General features: G+C 34.6%; 1 protein-coding gene and 1 long non-coding RNA gene across 33 annotated transcripts in view; one reads left to right on the forward strand and one right to left on the reverse strand.

The window, feature by feature from the left end:
• LOC102678064 (sodium channel protein para) overlaps positions 1-2486 on the reverse strand; it is a 57363-nt gene that overhangs the window by 13563 nt on the left and 41314 nt on the right. For 14 of the 32 annotated variants that reach the window (XM_006612998.2, XM_006613022.2, XM_006613017.2 and 11 more), the window contains 4 exons: positions 1942-2219; positions 1403-1576; positions 959-1309; positions 338-572 (listed from right to left, as the gene is read on the reverse strand). In XM_006612998.2, coding sequence (XP_006613061.1) covers positions 338-572; positions 959-1309; positions 1403-1576; positions 1942-2219 — 1038 coding nt within the window. The remainder of the gene's footprint in view (positions 1-337; positions 573-958; positions 1310-1402; positions 1577-1941; positions 2220-2486) is intronic. The other 18 variants (XM_006613014.2, XM_031509208.1, XM_006613023.2 and 15 more) reach the window with 3 other exon arrangements.
• Positions 1-2486, forward strand: part of LOC116185223 — a 14881-nt gene that overhangs the window by 5726 nt on the left and 6669 nt on the right. The window lies entirely within an intron of this gene.

The following is a 2486-nucleotide window of genomic DNA, read 5'->3' on the forward strand; positions in this document are numbered from 1 at the left end:
TTTCTGATTTTACATGAATAAATAAAAAAAAAAGAAAAAAGAAACAGGAATTCATAATAAAAAGCATCAAATCTAAATAAGATCAATCGAGTATTAAAAAAGAAAAGGATTGATCTTGCTAACTATGGTGTATCGCGCTGTTTCTCTTTGTAAATTTTCAATCTATCAGTGAGATTAAATTTCCTTTCGTCGACTGGCAGCGAAATAAGTGAACGTAAAAAGAAAGAAAAAAAATTATTTTTTCTTTTTTTCTTTGAAAAAAGTGAAAAGCAGAAACTGAAAAACAGTGCCACGAACTACACAGCGCACACAGCAAGCGATCTGATTGGATATAAACCTTCTTTCCAACTGTTGGACGGTCCCTCACCTGGCGCCTGATCGGATATCTGATTGGTGAGTTTGGCTCGCATCATTTTAGCAAGATAAAGGACATTTCGCTTGATCCACTTAACGAATCGTGCTATTCGATCGATCGCTTCCGCGATCTTGTTCGTATCGTTGTCTGCGGTCGGCGCCGATAGATTCGACGAGCCGAAGTTGCTCAGCAACAAAGCCAAGAAGAGATTCAGCACCTGTTCGTTGCACATCAAATTTCTTTTTTTTTCATTTGGTTCATTTGCTCTCCTTTTAATAAAAAGAAAGATTAATAAGATTTATCAGAAGTTTAGAAAAATTATAGTTTTGTGGAAAAAAAAAAAAGAAGGAATTTAATCTCTTTTAGAAATAAATTATGAACTTAGGAGTTAATTCTTTAAATGGAAAAAAATACATACCTGAGAACTAAAAAATGATCAAACTCAAAATCATAAATGATGATTATATATTATACTTGAAATAAACTTTAACATTGAATCTTTGATACGATGAATATATAATGAAAACAGAAAATTAGTTAATAGGCAAACTTTACGTAAGCTGCAATTTAGTACCAATTAGAGAGTCGTCAAGTCATACTTACAACCAGATTACCGATGACGACAGTGGCCAGAAAGAATGGTATGCAAGAAACGTCGCCCACAAGCATACAGTCCCACATAGACTCGATCCATTCTCCGCAGAGTACGCGAAAGACGATCATGAACGAATGCATAAAGTCGGTGAAATTCCATCTTGGTAGATCACCATCCGGAAATCGATCTACGTTGTCAGTGTAGTTCTTGCCGAACAATTGCATACCCATCACGGCGAAAATGAAGATAATGATGCACAACACGAACGTCAGATTACCCAGGGCGCCTACTGTTCTACCCATGATGGAAATTAACAGATTCAACGTAGGCCACGACTTTGCCAATTTGAACACTCTTAACTGGAAAGATTATTTTAAAATAATTTTTTAATTGAAAGTAAAAATAAAAATATATGTATATATATATATATATATATGAAAGGATAATCTTACCAATCTGAACGATCGTAACACGGAAAGACCTTGTACACCTTCTAATCCTAACTCCAAAAGCGAAAGAGCGACGATAATGAAGTCGAAAATATTCCATCCTTCTTGAAAGTAAAATTTCGGACTCATTGCTATCAGCTTCAACGTTGCCTCGATACCGAATGTTGCCGTGAAGAACTAGAATTTAAATAAATATATTATTATCTATTATTAGAGAAAGTGATAGAGATAGAGAGAGAGAGAGAGAAAGAGAGAGGAGAGAGGAGAGAGAAAAAATCGATTCTTAAATGCATGAAAGAAAAAGTTCTCAAAACCTTGCGCTAAAATATTTGTAAATTTACACTGTATAATTTGTATTATTGTTTGCAATTTTTCACAATTTATAAAGTTTACTTTATCTTCGTGTTTACAAATGTTTTGCATTAAAATATTTATAAACTTTTTACACTGCAAAGTTTGCAAACATTACTTTTCAACATACAATTTTTTCCAACTCGATAAAAATTTTTTGTAATATATTTGACAAACCTATTAAAACTTACATAATTTCCTGTCTTGAGCACCCTTTCCATATCCTTGTCCATATCATGATGATCAAGTGCCATGAATAGTGTGTTGACGACGATACAAAGGGTGATGAACAACTCTACGAATGGATCGAACACCAAAAGAGCCACGTATTTTTGAAACTCAAGCCACAACCAGCAACAGTCCCACACGCAGAAGATATCGATGCAACGTAGCACCGCGGTCAATAATTTGTCCTTAAATGTCGGCCCTTCTTCATCGTCGTCTGTCGGAAAGTAATAGGTCGAAGAAACTGTAACGCGTGTTAGTAATTTTGTCTGGCACCACTCTTTTTGGGGAAAGAGGTTTTCTCGTTCTTTATCAAGCTTGCACAATTTTCCTTTATACATTCCATTGTCTTTTTTTTTTTTTTCTCTCTTTTTTTTTTTAACTCATCAGACCACAGATTATTAAAAAACAAGAAGACAAGCAGAGGTATGTACCATAGCAAAACGAAATTAAAAATAGAGAGAGAGAAAGAGAGAGAGAGAGAGAGAGAGAGAGAGAGAGAGAGAGAGAG

This window comes from Apis dorsata, unplaced genomic scaffold, assembly GCF_000469605.1.
Source record: "Apis dorsata unplaced genomic scaffold, Apis dorsata 1.3 scaffold_132, whole genome shotgun sequence".
Lineage (NCBI taxonomy): Eukaryota > Metazoa > Arthropoda > Insecta > Hymenoptera > Apidae > Apis > Apis dorsata.